General features: G+C 45.5%; 1 protein-coding gene and 1 non-coding gene across 2 annotated transcripts in view; both read left to right on the forward strand.

Moving 5' to 3' along the window:
• Positions 1 to 5844, forward strand: part of LOC126283409 (3 beta-hydroxysteroid dehydrogenase/Delta 5-->4-isomerase type 1) — a 264780-nt gene extending 258936 nt beyond the window's left edge. The window contains exon 7 of the mRNA XM_049982270.1: positions 3359 to 5844. Within this exon, the coding sequence (XP_049838227.1) occupies positions 3359 to 3771 (413 nt within the window). The 3' untranslated portion in view covers positions 3772 to 5844. The remainder of the gene's footprint in view (positions 1 to 3358) is intronic.
• On the forward strand, positions 2913 to 2987 carry Trnas-cga (transfer RNA serine (anticodon CGA)). Its single transcript has one exon. It is a non-coding gene; the product is annotated as a tRNA-Ser (tRNA).
• Positions 5845 to 19243: the final 13399 nt, after the last annotated feature.

The raw sequence follows: 19243 nt of genomic DNA on the forward strand, positions 1-19243 counted from the left end.
AGATTTCAGAGTACTTGATGGCTCAACACAAAAGTTTTGTCTCAAGTACAGATAGTGTTGAGGATCAGTGGACAAGTTCAAAACCATCGTACAATATGCGTTAGATGAGTATATGCCAAGCAAGATCGTAAGAGAGGGAAAAGAGCCACCGTGGTACAACAACCGAGTTAGAAAACTGCTACGGAAGCAAAGGGAACTTCACAGCAAACATAAACATAGCCAAAGCCTTGAAGAGAAACAAAAATTACGCGAAGCGAAATGTAGTGTGAGGAGGGCTCTGCGAAAGGCGTTCAATGAATTCGAAAGTACTGACTTGGCAGAAACTCCTAAGAAATTTTGGTCTTATGTCAAAGTGGTAGGTGGATCAAAACAAAATGTCCAGACACTCTGTGACCAAAATGGTACTGAAACAGAGGATGACAGACTAAGGGCCGAAATACTAAATGTCTTTTTCCAAAGATGTTTCACAGAGGAAGACTGCAGTGTAGTTCCTTCTCTAGATTGTCGCACAGATGACAAAATGGTAGAAATCGAAATAGACGACAGAGGGATAGAGAACAATTAAAATCGCTCAAAAGAGGAAAGGCCGCTGGACCTGATGGGATACCAGTTCGATTTTACACAGAGTACGCGAAGGAGCTTGCCCCCCTTCTTGCAGCGGTATACCGTAGGTCTCTGGAAGAGCGTAGCGTTCCAAAGGATTGGAAAAGGGCACAGGTCATCCCCGTTTTCAAGAAGGGACGTCGAACAGATGTGCAGAACCAATTGTGTGATTGGATTGAAGAGTTCCTAGATAACAGAACGCAGCATGTCATTCTCAATGGAGAGAAGTCTTCCGAGGTAAGAGTGATTTCAGGTGTGCCGCAGGGGAGTGTCGTAGGACCGTTGCTATTCATAATATACATAAATGACCTTGTGGATGATATCGGTAGTTCACTGAGGCTTTTTGCGGATGATGCTATGGTATATCGAGAGGTTGTAACAATGGAAAATTGTACTGAAATGCAGGAGGATCTGCAGCGAAGTGCACGGAATGGCAATTGAATCTCAATGTAGACAAGTGTAATGTGCTGCGAATACATGGAAAGAAAGATCCCTTATCATTTAGCTACAATATAGCAGGTCAGCAACTGGAAGTAGTTAATTCCATAAATTATCTGGGAGTAAGCATTAGGAGTGACTTAAAATGGAATGATCATATAAAGTTGATCGTTGGTAAAGCAGATGCCAGACTGAGATTCGTTGGAAGAATCCTAAGGAAATGCAATCCGAAAACAAAGGAAGTAGGTTACAGTACGCTTGTTCGCCCGCTGCTTGAATACTGCTCAGCAGTGTGGGATGCGTGCCAGATAGGGTTGATAGAAGAGATAGAGAAGATCCAACGGAGAGTAGCGTGCTTCGTTACAGGATCATGTAGTAATCGCGAAAGCGTTACGCAGATGATAGATGAACTCCAGTGGAAGACTCTGCAGGAGAGACGCTCAGTACCTCGGTACGGGCTTTTGTTAAAGTTTCGAGAACATACCTTCACCGAAGAGTCAAGCAGTATATTGCTCCCTCCTACGTATATCTCGCGAAGAGACCATGAGGATAAAATCAGAGAGATTAGAGCCCACACAGAAGCATACCGACAATCCGTTCCACGAATAATACGAGACTGAAACTTCCTGGCAGATTAAAACTGTGTGCCAGACCGAGACTCGAACTTGCCTTTCGCAGGCAAGTGCTCTACCAACTGAGCTACCGATGCACGACTCACGACTGGTACTCACAGCTTTACTTCTGCCAGTATCCGTCTCCTACCTTCCAAACTTTACAGAAGCTCTTCTGCGAAACATGCAGAACTAGCACTCCTGAAAGAAAGGATACTGTGGAGACATGGCTTAGCCACAGCCTGGGGGACGTTTCCGGAATGAGATTTTCACTCTGCAGCGGAGTGTGCGCTGATATGAAACTTCCTGGCAGATTAAAACTGTGTGCCCGACCGAGACTCGAACTCGGGACCTTTGCCTTTCGCGGGCAAGTGCTCTACCAACTGAGCTACCGAAGCACGACTCACGTCCGGTACTCACAGCTTTACTTCTGCCAGTATCCGTCTCCTACCTTCCAAACTTTACAGAAGCTCTTCTGCGAAACATGCAGAACTAGCACTCCTGAAAGAAAGGATACTGTGGAGACATGGCTTAGCCACAGCCTGGGGGACGTTTCCGGAATGAGATTTTCACTCTGCAGCGGAGTGTGCGCTGATATGAAACTTCCTGGCAGATTAAAACTGTGTGCCCGACCGAGACTCGAACTCGGGACCTTTGCCTTTCGCGGGCAAGTGCTCTACCAACTGAGCTACCGAAGCACGACTCACGTCCGGTACTCACAGCTTTACTTCTGCCAGTATCCGTCTCCTACCTTCCAAACTTTACAGAAGCTCTTCTGCGAAACATGCAGAACTAGCACTCCTGAAAGAAAGGATACTGTGGAGACATGGCTTAGCCACAGCCTGGGGGACGTTTCCGGAATGAGATTTTCACTCTGCAGCGGAGTGTGCGCTGATATGAAACTTCCTGGCAGATTAAAACTGTGTGCCCGACCGAGACTCGAACTCGGGACCTTTGCCTTTCGCGGGCAAGTGCTCTACCAACTGAGCTACCGATGCACGACTCACGACCGGTACTCACAGCTCGGTCGGGCACACAGTTTTAATCTGCCAGGAAGTTTCATATCAGCGCACACTCCGCTGCAGAGTGAAAATCTCATTCTGGAAACGTCCCCCAGGCTGTGGCTAAGCCATGTCTCCACAGTATCCTTTCTTTCAGGAGTGCTAGTTCTGCATGTTTCGCAGAAGAGCTTCTGTAAAGTTTGGAAGGAAGGAGACGGATACTGGCAGAAGTAAAGCTGTGAGTACCGGTCGTGAGTCGTGCATCGGTAGCTCAGTTGGTAGAGCACTTGCCCCCGAAAGGCAAAGGTCCCGAGTTCGAGTCTCGGTCGGGCACACAATTTTAATCTGCCAGGAAGTTTCATATCAGAGCACACTCCGCTGCAGAGTGAAAATCTCATTCTGAATACGACACTGGATTAGAAGGGAGAACCGAGAGAGGTACTCAAGGTACCCTCCGTCACACACCGTTAGGTGGCTTGCGGAGTATGGATGTAGACGTGTATGGCGTAAGGCAGTTGAGAGGGATGTGGAGAAATATAAATATTGTTCCTAAATGATGTATCTAGACAATGTAAAACTTTCAAACATGTAGAATGGATTAAAAAAATAGTGTGCAGTTCTTTTGGAGTGACCCTCGTATGTTCTAGTGCTATTTGTTTGCGTTAGTGAAGAGAAGCAGGCTAGTGTGTGTGGGGCGGTGTGCAGGGAATGCGGCGTGGGCGCTGGTGTGCGCTGCGCGGGCGCTGGCGGCGCCGCAGCCGGCGGTGCTGAGCGCGGCGGGGCTTCCCCTGTTCGCCACGGACGACACGCCGCCGGTCGACCTGCTGCGCTTCTGCGCGCGCGTCACGGCGCGCCCGGACGGCCGGCTGCGCATGCGCGTCACGTCGCTCTACCTGCCGTCCCCGCTGGCCTACCTGCTGGCCGCGGCGCTGGAGGGCGCGCTGTCGCTGCTGCAGCTGCGCGCCCCCGTGTCGCCGCGCGCCGCCGTCGCCTACCTCAACTCCGTGGTGCTCTTCTCGCGCCTGCGCGCCGCCCTCTGCACCAAGTACGAGCCCAAATACTCGGCCGCCGACGCGCTCGCACGCGCCAACAAGTGGTACACGCGCGACAAGCTGTGAGGTCGCCTCGTCACACCATCGACTTCGTAGCCTCGGTCGTCTACAGTGAGGACACATGAACGTGGCTGTCGCCGGAGCGCATAAAGAACTTAGACTTGATTCTGACTTGTACAGGGTGAAAATTATTTAAACCGACAACCTCTGGGAGCTTGTAGGAGACATCAAAACAAATATTTTCCCTAATGTCATTTTTTTCCTATGAAGATTATTTAAGCCGGTGGAGGCCGCATTACGATCTTCAGTTGTTTGAGGGCATATTGTGCTCTTCAGTTGTAGGCAAGTGCAGTCCACCAGTGTAGTAGTGCATTGTCTCTGTTTACTAATGTAGCGATACACCCGGGGTGAGTACATTGATATGGTTGGTGCGTAATACGTAGCGCACCAGAACGGACGAGCTACACAGCGGGTTTATCGGCGACAATATCCTAATCGCCGTATCCCGCATCATACAATCTTTGCTGCTATGTACCAACGTCTGCCTGAGACCGGGTCATTTAGCAGATTACCTGGACAGGGACGCCGTCGCACGGTAAAAACGCTGCAATTTGAGGAAGATGTCTTGCAGCATGTGGAGCGGGACCCTTCAATCAGCACTCGTGCAGTTGCACGTAACATGGGGACGAATCAGGCGAATGTAAGAACAGTCCTTCGAGAGCAATTGCTACGTCCGTTTCACTTACAGCGTGTCCACAACGTGGAACCACTTGATTATCCACCCAGAGCACAGTTTTCGCAGTGGCACCTGGAACAGTGTGAAATGCATCCTACATTTCCATCCTCTGTGTTGTTCACCGATGAAGCAACGTTCGGGCGTGATGGAGTTTCCAACATCCACAATTCGCGTGTTTGGAGTGAGGATAACCCACATGCCGCAGTTACTAGCGCTCATCAAGCGTGGTTCTTCGTCGGTGTTGTTGGGGATTGTTTAATTGGGCCGTATCTGCTAGCTAGGCCATTAAGTGGCAGGCACTATTACAATTTTCTCGCCTGAGCACTGCCAGAATTTCTATAAGACGTCCCGCTCCCTAGAAGACAACGCATGTGGTTCCAACATGGCGGGGCGCCCGCACATTTTAGCCGTCGTGTGCGTCGATTCCTGGACCGACGGTTCCCAGAAAGGTGGATTGGCAGAGGTGGTCCTGTACCATGGCTTGCTCGATCCCCAGATATATCCCCTCTGGACTTTTTTGGTGTGGGGAGAGGTGCGCAACCTTGTTTACCCAACCCCTATTGCATCAGAAGATGATCTGGTTGCCCGGATAGTAGCAGCAGTTGAAGATACTCCTGGAGTATTTGCCCGTGTCAGACAGAACACGATCCGACGGTGTAACCTTTGTTTATGTGTCAATGGAGGTATTTTTGAAAATCTACTGTAATTGAAATTGGGTTGTGTTAACGTGTTGTCTCTTGGACATAAAAAAATGGAAAAGTGTTTCTTGGTTTAATTCATTTGTCGCCAGATGATCTTCCTCTACCGGTTTAAGTAATCCTCATAGGAAAAAATGACAGTAGGGAAAAATATTTGTTTTGATGTCCCCTACAACCTCCCAGAGTTTGTCGGTTTAAATACTTTTCACCCTGTATAGTGACGTATGTACCCTGTGACATTTGTCTACCGTCACGGTGTAATGCACGTGTTGCCAGTTTTAGATGGTTGTCATTTAAAATCAGGAACTTTCAGTGCAGGCTCTGTGGGTTAGGCATGAGAATACATCTGTCGGTTCGAAACAAATCTCCAAAATGTGCGGACTACAACAGTGACAGACTTGTAATAAAGTGGACCGGAGAGATGTGGAGCAACAAGTTTCACCTGCCACCCACAGAACTGGCAGCTTTCCTAGGTTTGGACTTAACGCGGAAGCTAATGACACAGTCGACGGTGGCCACCGCCGATTCTTGTGGGGGAGAAACAGTAGTACTCGAAATCCCTTCATGTATCTGGGATAGCATCATCACTCATTCCATTGTAAGACAAGGAAAAACGAGTAACGCACAACACAAAGCAAAACGGAGCACGTTTTTGGCAAACTCATGTTGGCTGATGTCTCGGATTCTTCGGCCGACGTTTGTTTGATGATTAGCTAGCACGAGCAGCACGAGCGGCTGGAATTGTCAGAGCTTCATCCTCCGTTGGTGGTGGAAGATGAAAGTCGACCTCGCGATCGCAGATGATATGTACATGGCGCACCTAGTGTCCACGGGCTTTTGCTGGCCGCAGTGGCCGAGCGGTTCTAGGCGCTACAGTCTCGAACCGCACGACCTCTACGGTCGCAGGGTCGAATCCTGCCTCAGGCATGGATGTGTGTGATGTCCTTAGGTTAGTTAGGTTTGAGTAGTTCTAAGTTCTAGGGGACTGATGACCTCAGATGTTAAGTCCCATAGTGCTCAGAGCCATTTGAACCATCCAAGGGCTTTTCCGTGGCCATTTCTGGTGTGATTCTCCCCTTGAGGTTGTTCATTGTAGCACGGGGAATCTGGATCCGTTCTCCTTGAAGCTTTCTTCTTTCTTGTTGAAGCTATTGTCATTTTTTGATATTTCTATAGCTTCTCTGAACACTGAGTGTGATAGTTCTTCTCTAGAGCGGGAACTTCCGCGTCGACGAATTTTACTACATGATCGGCCTCACACAGCGCGTTTTCCGTAACGGCTGATTTCTCCACCTGCCCCAACCTGCAATGCCGCTTATGTTCGGTGATCCTGGTGTCATTCCAACATAACCTTTTCCGCATGTACACGGCATGCGGTATATTCCCGACACTGCAAGTGGATCCCTTTTCTAGTTTGCCGATCTGAGACACTCTTTGATCTTCTTTCTCAGTTTATAAAAAGTCTTAACACCGTGTTTGCGCATTATACAACCGAGTCTGTCAGTCACTCTGGGAATGTATGGCAGAAAGGCCGTACCCAACATTTATTTTTCCGATGTGTCACTTCCCCGAGACCGACAACACTGTAAAATTTGTCAACACTGATGTTCTCGCTATAGATAAGAGTTATCAGACTCGCGTGTTCAGAGAATCACTCAAACATGACAATGGCTTCAACAGGAAAGAGGGAACCCTCAAGGTGAACGGATCCTGGATCCCCGCGTTGCAGCGAACGATCGTTGGAGGTAGCAAGAGGAGAACCGCACTGGAAATAACCACCTAAACCCCTTGGACGTTGGCGCGCCAGGTACATAAAATCTGCGGCCGTGAGCTCGGCTTCCATCTCCCACCAGCAATGGAGGATGAAGCTTCCACAATGGCAGCCACTCATTATGCCGACACGTCAAAAGATCATCAGTCAAATGTCGACCGAAGAACCCAAGACAGAAGCCAATGGGCAGTTGTCAACAAGTCGCTACGACAGCCTTAACAATTTTGTTGGTTAGACTTTTATTTTGTGTTTATGTGTTTCTTATTTGGCTTCGTTATACTGAACCATAAGGCCAAGATAAAATCATGTATACAGAGAAGTCACTACATAATTAGTTTGAACAATTTTTCATGATGGATAAATCCACTCCAGGTGTACTTGACAAATTCCGTATTTGGATGAAATCATGTATTCAGAGACTGGGATGCATACGCTTGGAGATTAGAGTGGTGATGCCACCACAGAACACCAAATCTCGTATACACAGTGTCGCTATCTTACATTAAACAATAAAGGGCTTAGTATATTTGAGGATCTTCATGAAACGATAAAACAAGAGCACTTGTTGGAAAGTGCACCTTCAGTTTCACAGGGTTTTACAGTAAACTGCAGAAGCTGCGCGAAGACAACACTTGTATAGCAGTTACGTAATAGATGTAATACATGCTCGCTTTCTGCAACTATAGTTCAAAATACCTCCTCCTACCGCCTAAAACTGCCACATACATGAGTCCGTAAAACCCTCATGATAATGAGTCTACCGTAGCAGCCCTGACGTGTGTATTCCTATATCATATTCCTGTATCGAGACTGGCTTGTCACCAGTGAAAGCTTTTGTTTACACATCAGCGCCAAAACTGCGTGTGTTACGAGTGCTGTTTTCTGTGCAGTTTTGCATCTGATTGGTGAAGGTGAGGTAGTGAGAGACAAACCGTTGTTCAAAAAGTCGAAACGTTGTAACAGAATGAAGTGTGTTGTTGGCCAAAGCAAAATTCATACCGGATGTTCTTCACGAAGGTTGGATCGTAAATTTCTCACACTACTGGGAAATGAACGAATAGGAAAATTGTCGTCAACACATTCCAAAATATCATACATTTGTCCGAAAAGATGTATGCATACAGACATATCGAACAGTAATTACGTGTCTTTTTATTTTCTGTGTTGCGCCTTGTGTTGTTTATAAGAGTCAAATGACAACCAAAAGTATTTTTCTGATTCAATACTGTTGACTTTTACAGAGCTGAAACAATTTTCATTAAAATATTTTTGATTTATTTGTGTTCTTATTTATGTACAGTCTGTGTGTTTCATCCGGGTATTGTAAAACTGTCATAAATGTTTACTTTCAGATACACAGTATCTCTTGTGCGACATCGCAGTCTTTGTAGTGCCTCACGCGAATAAAGAGAACAATAAAACAGAAAGAGATTAAGAAGACACAAAAAGCACAAAATACGTTAGTTCAACATAAACAGGTAACGTTAAATTCGCTTAACTTCCAATGTTAGCAGACGAAGCTACTGCACCCTGCTTCTGCCCATGCACAATCTTCAGCATACGATTTAAGAGCTCTGAACTCGGCACAGTCAGTTAATGATTCGCATCTCTGACGCACTCACGAGGTGTTTGGCGCCTGATTTCCAAGCTGGTATGGGAGGCGCAGTACCACAAGTTCTCCAATTTGACGAGAAAGTGGCTCGTATAAAACAGACTGGGACAGCGAGCGATTTGTGACCTCAGCGGCAATAGCTGGAGCCATGAAGACCACCGATGTGGCAACAACCTATACTTATATTTACTTCCTAAAAATAGCTGTTATGCCACCAGTGGGATGTACAGCTGGCACTAGATAACTAGTCCCCTGCGTTGAAACACACTCACGTTGTCTGTGCTGAACGGTTGTATCCCTTTGTTTCGGAAGGGGTGGCTACCTCAGTTTTCTGTCCCACGCTATGCACTTTGTCTGTTATGAATGAAATATTCACTGCCCTCTATGGCATTCCCAGTGGCTCCCTTGCTGCACTTCGCAATACAATTCAATATAGTTCAAAATACCTCCTCCTACCGTCTAAAACTGCCACATACATGAGTCCGTAAAACCCTCATGATAATGAGTCTACCGTAGCAGCCCTGACGTGTGTATTCCTATATCATATTCCTGTATCGAGACTGGCTTGTCACCAGTGGGCACGCAATTATACTGGCAATTCCACATTAAGTAAGTTAAATTCCAATATTCACAATGAAAAATAGGAGTTACCATGAGTTTGAGGGACGTGCATGTTAGGCTATACATTATTGGGTACGAGATGTAGCTAACATTGCATGGGGTTTAATTAAAATGCAATAATTTTAGTAGCTGTGTGTCCGGTTACGAAGTCTCGTAACCGGTTGGCCCTGAGTGGTATTAGTACGCAATCTGACTGCATAAAATAACAATAAAGAATGACAAGAAATTTACGTTAACACAATTGATTAATTAAGTCCCCTGCAACTATAAAAGCTACGAAACAACAAAGCACAAGTGTAACTGTTCTGTGTGTGGTAGTGTGACTCAACGTACATATATCTGGCACGGTTCTTCCTCAATACGACAAGATATTTTAACACCATTTACAATGAACTAATTAAAAAACCAGAAATACTATAATTGCACATAGAAACCAGAATTACAAGTCTAATACATGAACACGAGCCAGATGCTTTGTTGACTGAACCTGTGACCAAGCGGCATTGTCATTAAAGAAATGTGAAATAAATTTTTTTTACCTCCATATATATTGACGAAAAATACACTCTGATTATTGCAACATCTTCCATCTATACATTACACCAACCGAACAGCATCAACTCTCTCGCCCAACAGAACAACAACTGAACTCGACATCCTCTGAACTAGCTCTGCTCCCGACATCCTCTCAATAAGTATTGCCCACGGCAACCTCTGAACTACTACTGCACCAGTGGAGGCGTCGGAATAATAATGTTTGGCGCAATCTCTGGCGCTGTGACTCAGTGTAGCCACCTTTCAACATACTGAATTTTTCCTTTAAACTTTATATGATATCTATATCTACCTCCAGTCTCTAGAAAGTTGGTATGATTTAATGCCTTCACTTCCTGCGTGTGGGCACATCAAACAACAAACGCTTCTAGGCATGGAAACGAATTTTGCAGAAATGATAAATGGAAAGTGTAGAGTATTTTGTTGACCAGATGGTGATAATTTACGTGTAGCTATTCACTGAGGTCCAGTATGGACTGCAATTATAGTATGGCACCGAAACTTGGTAGATATTTTTATGCATTAATATGGAAACGATTATAGTGGAAAAAATTATTTCCAGTTTTGGCTACCAGGAGTAAATCTGACGCTGTGAACCCAATAAAGACATCTAGAAACGTTACGATATGTAGTGGATTAGTAATGGGATGTGAGCAGAAAAGGTCAAACAAGTAAGAAAACCATAATGTTGAGTTTATTATTAGTTGTTACTTACAAAAGTTGTTCAATATGAACCCTGGAGATGTTCGTGGCGAGTGTAATAGAACGACGGTCATAAAACAAAGGCTTTATGCCGTCACAACTTAGTGACTGACACAGTCACTATTTACACCATCCCGCGACAGAGGCTGATGATATCCGACACAACTTTCCGTGGGTCATCAGTAGGTAATATATTCATACCTAATACAGCTAACGCCGGACAGGCTCCGCATTGCGAATAAATTTGATAAATTTAGTACAGATGCAAGATTGTCACCACCAATGTCTGTTTCTTCAGACACTGTTAAAAGTAAGTATATGTTCTGTAGTTCTTGACACAACCAGGCCCTCGTCATGGTGCTCAGCTTCGACAGCCACCCGTTGTCAAATTTTCGTCCCTTTACGCCGTGGTGAAATCCAGCCTCCTTCCTTGACGTGACCAGCCGTGGAAGTACTCATCTCGTAGCTCGGTTCGCTGCGGACCCTGAGATCACGCGAAACCTCTTCTTTACCAGTCTGGCCCGGCCACTGCGCCACAGCTTGCAGGACACACATCGCGTAACTAAATCTACTGTTCTCCCACTATTTCATGGGTCAGGCATACTGCCTGTAACTTCACGAATTGCCCTCGATGACTGAGAACGTGTGATACTTGAAGGTGTGCGCATGTGCAATAAGTAAGTTGATGTAGCGACGTAAACTGAAAATGAATTCCCAATAAACAATACCAGTCGCCGTTATTTAGGTTTTATTTTTAGGCTACCAGGTTCGACGATATACTACGTATACAGTTCCGCACTGTCGCCTGATAAACAAAGGCCGGCCGCGGTGGTCGTGCGGTTCTAGCGCTGCAGTCCGGAACCGCGGGACTGCTACGGTCGCAGGTTCGAAACCTGCCTCGGGCATGGATGTGTGTGATGTCTTTAGGTTAGTTAGGTTTAAGTAGTTCTAAGTTCTAGGGGACTGATGACCTAAGATGTTAAGTCCCATAGTGCTCAGAGCCATCTGAACCATCTGATAAACAAAGTAAGAACCTATGGATATCACACCAGCTGTGTGGCTGGATTGAAGAGTTTTTAGCAAACAGAACACAGCATGTTGTTTTCAATGGAGAGACGTCTACAGACGTTAAAGTAACCTCTAGCGTGCCACTCTAGAGTGTTATGGGACCATTGCTTTTCACAATATGTATAAATGACCTAGTAGATATTGTCGGAAGTTCCATGCGGCTTTTCGCAGATAATGCTGTAGTATATAGAGAAGTTGCAGCATTAGAAAATTGCAGCGAAATGCAGGAAGATCTGCAGCGGATAGGCACTTGGTACAGGGAGTGGCAACTGACCCTTAACATAGACAAAGGTAATATATTGCGAATACATAGAAACAAGGATCCTTTATTGTATGATTATATGATAGCGGAACAAACACTGGTAGCAGTTACTTCTGTAAAATTTCTGGGAGTAAGCGTGCGGAACGATTTGAAGTGGAATGATGATATAAAATTAATTGTTGGTAAGGCGGGTACCAAGTTGAGATTCATTGGGAGAGTCCTTAGAAAATGTAGTCCATCAACAAAGGAGGTGGCTTACAAAACCCTCGTTCGACCTATACTTGAGTATTGCTCATCAGTGTGGGATCCATACCAGGTCGGGTTGACGGAGGAGATAGAGAAAATCCAAAAAAGAGCGGCGCGTTTCGTCACAGGTTTATTTGGTAAGCGTGATTGCGTTACGGAGATATTTAGCAAACTCAAGTGGCAGACTCTGCAAGAGAGGCGCTCAGTATCGAGGTGTAGCTTGCTGTCCAGGTTTCGAGAGGGTGCGTTTCTGCATGAGGTTTCGAATATATTGCTCCCCCCTACTTATACCTCCCGAGGAGATCACTAATGTAAAATTAGAGAGATTCGAGGGCGCACGGAGGCTTTCAGACAGTCGTTCTTCCCGCGAACCATACGCGACTGGAACAGGAAAGGGAGGTAATGACAGTGGCACGTAAAGTGCCCTCCTCCACACACTGTTGGGTGGCTTGTGGAGTATAAATGTAGATGTAGATGTAGACATCTTCAGGCCTGCTTCTGTCGAGTAACCTGCGTGTTGGAAAATAGAGCATAACTTTTAACTGGTCTCTTAACGATTACTACGGGCATGCGTGCTCCTTGGACAACTGTCAGCAACTGTCCCAATAACCTAAAAAACGGCGATTGGTATTATTTATTGGATGTTTACCAGCTGTAGTCCCATACTCCAAACAGAAGATGGGGTTAAATTCATTGAAAATGAATTGTTCAGTTTTCATTAGAGAGCCAAAAACCTGCTCCGAAAGTTGTCACCAACTATTTAACAGCGAAAATGTTCCTTGTTATATTGATGACAATAGCAATTCACCAGTTCACGTCAGTGTACCGCCATTGATTTACCCAGATCAACCTTCTAGAGATACAGGGTTCAGTGAATTTTGTCGTGCAGTTAAGACCTACATTAAAGCGAAGTAGTGCGTAGAGCAAGATGAGTAACTAAATCTGAGCACCAGAAGCAGAGACGCTTCGCATACAGGTATAGTGAGGCACTGAAGTTTTGCGATACTGGGTGCGAATCTGCCCACAAACCGCCGCAATAGTCCGGCGAATGGTGAAGGCTCTGTTGTATACATGGTGTCTCAAACTCTCTGGGTCAAATTGAAGCAGTTGATACTGCGTCCACAACCGCTTATACTGAGATAGGGAACAAGTGGTCGGAAATGCATATTTATTGTGTTATGGATGTACACAGCGTACAGCGCATAACGAAAAAGTAGCTCATAGTAACTGTCCAAGTGACGACCGCCAGTCACAGTACATGCATGGCAACGGACCACAAAATTCTGCCGCACTCTCTCGAAGATCCCTGGAGACTTTTCAACCGGGAGACAAGCGGCTTGTACCCCAGCGAGCAGGTGTTCATCCGTTTCTATGTAGATTTAAAACATCAACGTGTTGAACCCCCAGAGTAAAAAGTCCAGAGATGTGGGATCCGGCGATAGCGCTGGCCATGGGACAGGACCTCCTCTTCCACTATAATGATGACAGTAGGTGTTTTTCAGGTGCTCGTGGCCACTAACATAGGAGTGGGCTACTGTACCGTCATGTTGAAACCACATGCTCTACCACAAGTGGTACAGCCTCCAAGAACTTTCGCAGCACATCTCGCAGGAACACCAGGTACCGTGCACCAGTCAAAAGGGGAGGCAGCAATTAAGATCCTATTAGGCGATCTTGGACAGTGCCCGCCAAACGTTGCGGCTGTTGAAAACACAATCACCGGTCAATGAGGTATGATCTATGAACAATACAAACTGAACAAAGTTCGGCGCTACACCACTGCGATGGATGATCCATTGACAGAAGTGTAGAAGGGGCCGAAAACCCAATGACCCCATCCTTGCCCACGTTATTTATGGTAGGGATGTAACACCTGTTCCACCAGTACTGTCCAGACTGTATACTTCTTCGAACTGTTCGCTTCACGTGCAAGTGGACGGGTGCTTATCGCTGGGTGGGTTGGCCGCAGGATTCATCACCTTCTCCTCAACGTTTGGTGTTCGGAAATGTATTTGGCGGGAACCTTGGCCGGCTCTCTGTGGCGTGAACGACCCTGTCTCTAGTAAGCTGGTATCCATGGAGATAAACTTTGCCATTTAGAATGACGCCTGTTGGAAAAGCGTTCTCTGAATATTCGTGTTGCTTTACGGGCACTACATCCTGCGGCACCGTACATTAAAAGCATGTCTTTCAACTCTCGTCACGACTATACGTCATGCACTGTACACAGCAAGCTGTTTGGTGCGATGGACAACTGACAACAGGAGTAGTGGAGTACGTGCGGCACAGATTAATGAGTCGGTGCGATGCATGCGGTCGTCACATGACACAAGTGCTGTAATCTAAGTTGCGTATAATATGTCTGGTGGTCAGAGGTACGCTGCGTAGCTCCCGCCGGCTGTTCCAGTGTACAGCAGACACCAGGAATCTAAGCGAGAGTGCGGCAGAACGCCATACGCCGTTGCAGCACATGCATTAAGACTGGTAATCGTCGCTTTGACCAGTTACTGTGAGCTAGGTTGTTATGCGATGTACGCTGGGTATGTCCATAACAACAGATAATCATTTCCAACCATTGGTTCCCTATCTAAAAACAGTCGGATGTGGATACACTATCAGCTGTTTCAGCTTGACGCGAAAGGCCTGAGACATCCTGTATATTCTGCTCTGCGACTAATCAAGTACTTGTAGTATCACTGGTATGTTCTAATGGCGACACTGTTTGATCGCTACGTGCTCTGATCCATCACCAATATTCCACTGTAATTGCGGCTATTTGGCCCAGTGGCACAGTGTTAGTAAAGAGACTCACGTCACACTTCTCCTGCCGTATCTCGTCCATATGAAATGTTATCACCGCTATCATCCCATTGTTATATGTCTTGTATGTTCCTTCTTTGAAAGGGATGTTGATGCAAGGTGGGTTGTTTATTAAAGCCGCCTGCTCTGGCCAGATGTCGGTAGCCGTGGTTACGAAGAAGGAAGCGATCAATGTTGAGTTCGTGCACAGTGGGATATAACGTCGCTAGCGTGATGATTTCAGTACAAACTTTAGAACGTGTATCCCAAGAATGAAAACAGCAAGAATCTTCCGAAATGGCAGATTCCAGTCACCTCCCTGCAGCAATCGTTTCGTATCATTCACCGAAATTCTGCAAGGAGACGTAAATCTTGCGATGCTATTATTTCGAACTTTAATACACACATCAAATAACATTTTGCAACGCCCCAGTTCCGGAACTCCTAAAGATAGACGTTGACTGTGGATATTGTATCACAGACACAGTCCCTCTGACTGATCAGAGATGTCACTAAATCCGCCCAAATATGTAAACAACCATGCACGAGCAGCGTCTATTAGACGGAGAGGGTCCGACAGCCGATCAGTTCCAGTCATTCCATCAGGCAGGTGGTACACGGCTTGTCTTGTCTGTAGTCCAACCATGCCTAGACGGCCAAAACCGCGGTTCGATCGTGTCCTCATTGCCAGGAAGGGCTCTCAACAAGCGAAGTGTCCAGGCGTCTCAGAGTGAGCCAAAGCGATGTTGTTAAGACATGGAGGAGAAACTGAGAGACAGGAAGTGTAGATGACATGCCTCTCTCAGGCCGCTCAAGGGCTACTACTGCAGTGCATGAGCGCTACCTACGGATTATGGATCGGAGGAACCAGGACAGCAACGCCACCATACTGAATAATGCTTTTCGTGCAGCCACAGGACGTCGTGTTGCGACTCAAACTGTGCGCAATAGGCTGCATGATGCGCAGCTTCACTTCCAGCGTCCATGGCGAGGTCCATTTTTGCAACGACGACGCCAGGGAGTGCGGTATAGATGGACCCAACAACATGCCGAATGGACCGCCCAGGATTGGCATCACTTCACCAGACAATCGTGGGAGACGTGTTTGGAGGCAACCCGGTCAGTCTGAACACCTTAGACACACTGTCCAGCGAGTGCAGCAAGGTGATGTTACCTGCTGTTTTGGGTTGACATTATGTGGGGTCGACGCACGCCGCTGGTAGTCATGGAAGGCGCTGTAACGGCTGTACGATATGTGTATGCCATCCTCCTACCGATAGGGCAACCATATAGGCAGCATATTTTCGAGGCATTCGTCTTGATGGATGACAATTCGCGCCCCCATCATGCACATCTTGTGAATGACGTCCTTGAGGATAATGACATCACTCGAGTAGAGTGGCCAGCATGTTCTCCAGACATGAGCCCTATCGAACATGCCTGGGATAGATTGAAAAGGGCTATTATTGGACGACGTGACCCACCAACCACTCTGAGGTGTCTACGCCGAATCGCCGTTGAGGAGCCGGCCGGAGTGGCCGTGCGGTTCTAGGCGCTACAGTCTGGAACTGCGCGACCGCTGCGGTCGCAGGTTGAAATCCTGCCTCGGGCATGGATGTGTGTGATGTCCTTAGGTTAGTTAGGTTTAGGTAGTTCTAAGTTCTAGGGGACTGATGACCTCAGAAGTTAAGTCCCATAGTGCCCAGAGCCATTTGAACCATTTTTGCCGTTGAGGAGTGGGACAATTTGGACCAACAGTGCTTTGATGAACTTGTGGATGGTATACCACGACGAATACAGGCATGCGTCAATGCTAGAGGACGCGCCCCTGGGTACCGGTGTGTACAGCAATCTGGACCACGTCGTCTGGAGGGCTCGCTGTATTGTGGTACAACATGCAACGTGTGGTTTTCGTGAGCAATAATAAGGAAGGGAATGATGTTTATGATGATCTCTATTTCAATTTTCTGTACAGGCTCCGGAACTCTCGGAACCGAGGTGATGCAAAACTTTTTTTGACGGGAGTAGTTTGAACCTTATTAGGCAAGAAGAATAAACAGATAGGGTAAAGCTGTCTTAAAACAGACCAACAAAAGCTCTGGATGCATGCCATTAATATTAATTACAGTGATTTTTGAGTGATATTATCATTTTTTCCATGTTGGTATCACCATATACCGGTATATATATTTTAAGAAATGCATAACACGAATGCTGATTTTTATTTCATTCAGCAAACTTTTTCAGTCGAAGATAAAATTCACAGTACTGTTCGAAATACAAAACAAAAGTGAAATAAAATCCAATGACAAACGTGACTTGCAAGATAAAATATTGGATTGTAACATTCCTTAGATGATGCTTACCTCAAAATGCTATAACAAATCCAACGCTATGTGCAATACATCTCACAAAAACACAAGCCACATAACTAAATCCTGACAAGTGCAAATACAATAGACAAGAACTTTGTGAGCAACAGTGGCTAAAGGCAACTGCGTGGCTCACCCTGAGACTCAACAACGAATCACGTATGTTCACTAAAACGATGATTAAACACTGTGGAGTAAAAACGTATCACAAACGCGAATAACACACGAAGAGGCCGGCTGAAGTGGCCGAGCGGTTCTAGGCGCTACAGTCTGGAACAGCGCGACCGCTACGGTCGCAGGTTCGGCTCCTGCCTCGGGTATGGATGCGTGTGATGTCGTTAGGTTTAAGTAGTTCTAAGTTCTAGGGGACTGATGACCTTAGAAGTTAAGTCACATAGAGTTCAGAGCCGTTTGAACACACGAATAAATCAAAGATTACGAAGTCCTACGGTAAAACACGCGTATTAAAACACTTTAAAAATAATGTGATGTAGCGTATGTAAAATTCGTGCTACACTAAAATTGAAAACATGCTGCTTTTTTTTTATAAAATAATGTAACTATCTTCATATTTTCAAAGAAAAATTAAGTAATCATTACACAACTTGGCTTTCATGTACGAAGTATGAAATGCAATAACAACAGCATAAGTTTCAAATGCTGCAGAGGCAGACTATGTAGCGAACGTATTCCGTCCATGAGAATTTTTGTGGCCAGTCGCCATTTACACATTGACACGAGCGAAAGTAACCTACGCTAAATTGTTATGGATTTCAAGGAAATGTTTTACAAAGACGATAACAGAGTCACTGACAGCCCAACATAAAAAAGTAAAACAAAGAAACGATATAAGTTGCCAACCACACAATTTATAAGTATTACTGACGTTTCTTGGGGATAATTCATAGAAGACTCGCATGGAAGTGCCAAAGTGTTGACAATTTAATTCTCCTGCACAACGTTTCGGCGACTGATGTATTCGTTTTGTGATATCTTTCCTGTGATGACATAAGCTTCAATAGGATTCAGACGACAAGCTTGTCTGGTATTAACGATCGCAAAATCTGCGACGACGACTTGATCAGTCACCAAAATCTTGTTAAGAGCAAACGGAACCGTCATTCGGGCTACAAATCTGAAAATATGCAAATAAAACGTTACTGGAGACGAACGAAATGGACTGAGTAACAGATCAGGTACTGACCTAAAGATCGAGTAGCCTTGGATCTGGTCCGAGCTGGAAACTTATTCCGTTATCAAGGCAAGACAAACAGCAGGGCAACTGTAAAATATCGCTGTTACTGGAATTTTTACCGCACATCTTATTCACCAATCGCTCGCAGCATACGTCCTTTGTGCGTATCAAGCGGTTACGGGACGAATAATGGCCTTACAAATTATACTCAAAGACCACACTGAATATTGCGAGAACTGGGTATGTGAGACTGTATTATGACTTACCAATCAAAGTAAGCAAGAATTTCAGCAAGTCGGTTAACCCACTGCTACTTCCACTATTGTGTTGTATTTCAAAGTTGCACAGTAGATTGTCGTGCTTTTCATGAAACCTGTTTTTAATAGTGATTTCACAAGTAAATGAATGTTTTAATTGTTGACGGCATTTTCTGACTGGGAACGTACGTCCCGTTCTCTTTCCAGTAATAAGATTCTAGTACAAGGACTATCTTTGTGTGTACTTGTCGCGTTCAATATGTTGCTCATCGAACCGACTCAATTTTGGTACAAATAAAATACTGTAACTATGGACAGAAGTTGCCGAGACAAGTTTTAACGAATAATTTCATCAGCTGTTATTTCCACCACAGTATTTTGTTGCAGCTTCAAGCTTACCGAATTTGTCGCGCACATAAACAAATAAAACTTTCAGTTATTGTTAAGCGATCTCATATACGTATGATTATTACGCTGAATGATTTGTGCATATAGCTTGAGCGAACAATAACGTATTCCAGGTATGTTGAACATTATGGAAATTGTATGGCAGGCGAACCTACGTTTGGTCTGAAAACTCATCACAGCATCTCTTCTTGGTCTACAATTGCGGATTCTTTTTGTTGTTAGTGCCTTGTAAGTAA

Source organism: Schistocerca gregaria, chromosome 1 (genome assembly GCF_023897955.1).
Source record: "Schistocerca gregaria isolate iqSchGreg1 chromosome 1, iqSchGreg1.2, whole genome shotgun sequence".
In the NCBI taxonomy this organism is placed as follows: Eukaryota; Metazoa; Arthropoda; class Insecta; order Orthoptera; family Acrididae; genus Schistocerca; species Schistocerca gregaria.